Source organism: Bombus bifarius, unplaced genomic scaffold (assembly GCF_011952205.1).
Source record: "Bombus bifarius isolate JDL3187 unplaced genomic scaffold, Bbif_JDL3187 scf7180000008499_frag, whole genome shotgun sequence".
In the NCBI taxonomy this organism is placed as follows: Eukaryota; Metazoa; Arthropoda; class Insecta; order Hymenoptera; family Apidae; genus Bombus; species Bombus bifarius.
Genome location: NW_022884688.1, coordinates 19,638 through 21,377, shown reverse-complemented (window position 1 = coordinate 21,377; position 1,740 = coordinate 19,638). Strand labels below are relative to the sequence as shown.

General features: G+C 40.0%; 1 protein-coding gene across 1 annotated transcript; it reads right to left on the bottom strand.

Annotated features, from left to right (window-relative positions):
* Nucleotides 1-387: 387 nt before the first annotated feature.
* Nucleotides 388-1,412, bottom strand: LOC117213142. Its single transcript, XM_033458492.1, has 3 exons — nucleotides 1,080-1,412; nucleotides 933-1,004; nucleotides 388-854 (listed from the first exon to the last, which is right to left on the bottom strand). Exons 2-3 carry the CDS (start codon nucleotides 978-980, stop codon nucleotides 441-443), a joined length of 462 nt encoding a protein of 153 aa, XP_033314383.1. The 5' UTR covers nucleotides 981-1,004; nucleotides 1,080-1,412; the 3' UTR covers nucleotides 388-440.
* Nucleotides 1,413-1,740: the final 328 nt, after the last annotated feature.

Genomic DNA, 1,740 nt, shown 5'->3' with positions numbered 1-1,740 from the left:
AATAAAGAAAAACGAGCGACAGACGAAAAATTACTTCGATATCAAACAAAACTAAAGACCCGTCACTAAAAACTTTACTGATGACATTTATGAGCAGCCATGTTGGATTTACACGCGTCATGGCGACAGGAATATTAGGGATTAATGGAAGTCAGGCGCGAGAAACAAATCATGAAAACACATTGTTAACACTTTTCTTTAATAAATTCTATGCGCAACTACAAATGTAAAAAAAAAATATATATATATAATTAATTAAAAGGGGGGAAATATAAAATTGAAAAAAATAACAAACGTAAAATAGATAACCTAACACTATCACATTCAAAATATATATATATATATATATATATATATATATATTGAACACAAAACAAAATACATCAAAAAATTAATAATAATAAGGAACATCAAACAGCGAACCAACGAAATTGAAGCAGCTACACTAAATCAAAATCGAAGCAAGGAGCTCCGGGATAAAGTTCGCTGAACTCACGCATACACCAATAGCGCACAACAGGGGAAATTCCCTTTCTCCCAGAAGCATGGTGACGAAGATGTGCCTCCAAAACCTCTTCGGGAATTTCATTCGCAAAACGAACTTTCACGCAACGATCGGTATCAACGATTTCAACCAGAGGGGGTTCCCTCTCCAATACGACGGTCTCTGCATCGAAGAAATTCTCGTCGAAAGTAACCAAATCGTCAAAGCCCAATTTCGACACGGCCTCGGCACCAATGTTGAATAGTTCCTCCAACCACTCTGATACTCGTGGTTTATCACAGGGCCGCATGCGTTTGATTGGTCCTCCCGAGTCGCCCATGGGTTCTTCGGAATCCCTCTTTCGCTTGGGCTGAGAACAACACGGTATATTTTAAATAAAACGAAACAGGACGAATCAAGCGGACTAAGAACAAGACTAAATACGTACCAGGGAAGTCTGGAAAGGAACCTCTGATGGAAACGACTCCGCAAACATTGTTCGAACGTCGATCACCGAAGCCTAGGGAAATAGCAAAAAAGGAAAAAACAATCAAAATCACAAAAACAACCTTAATATGCAAACATCCAAACTTACGCAAAACAACTCGAAGGAGGAGGTCCTTGTTATGGGAGAGCAGCGGAGTTGCGCGTGTTTACCCAGTAAACATTGAAATGATAATGATGCTGCAGCCACCAGCCCTTCCACGCGCCGAAGAACACCGGTAATTCCCACGGTACAGCACGTGGAAGTTTCTCGTGGAAAGGACTAGATCAGCGTGGAATGCTTCAAATCTCCTAGACGCTAGCTCAGCGGAACACAGGACTATGGAATTATATCGAAATATGGAATTTGCATTTTGTCACGTACGATTCCAAGAAGCCCAAACTGCAACATCCCGATTCCCACGGAAGCGTACCCCCAGTGGACCACCACCCCGTGGGGGATGGCATTATAAATAAGCGTAGCAACATAGCGCAGCGCTCATTATTATTCTGGTGAACATTCTTATTACGGTTCATTATTCTTTGTTCATTATTATAGTGTCCATTCTTCTTATAATTTGCGTTCGTTCATTTTTTATAGTGTTCATTCCTTACGGCTCATTATTCTTCGCTCATTAGTTTGTTCATAATTCTTGTGATCGTTTGTTATTACGGCCCATTATTAATTTATTACTACGTTCGTTATTGCGCTCGTCACTGCGTTTAGAAATTTTGTATAGTATTTTGCGTTTCGGGGTCTTAATTTTTTCGGT

Coding starts and splice junctions, on each gene's coding strand:
- LOC117213142 (XM_033458492.1), bottom strand. CDS start 980: ATGTTTGCGGAGTCGTTTCCATCAGAGGTTCCTTTCCAGACTTCCCTG. Junction 855..932: donor TTCCTTTCCAGACTTCCCTG/GTACGTATTTAG, acceptor TGTTGTTCTCAG/CCCAAGCGAAAGAGGGATTC.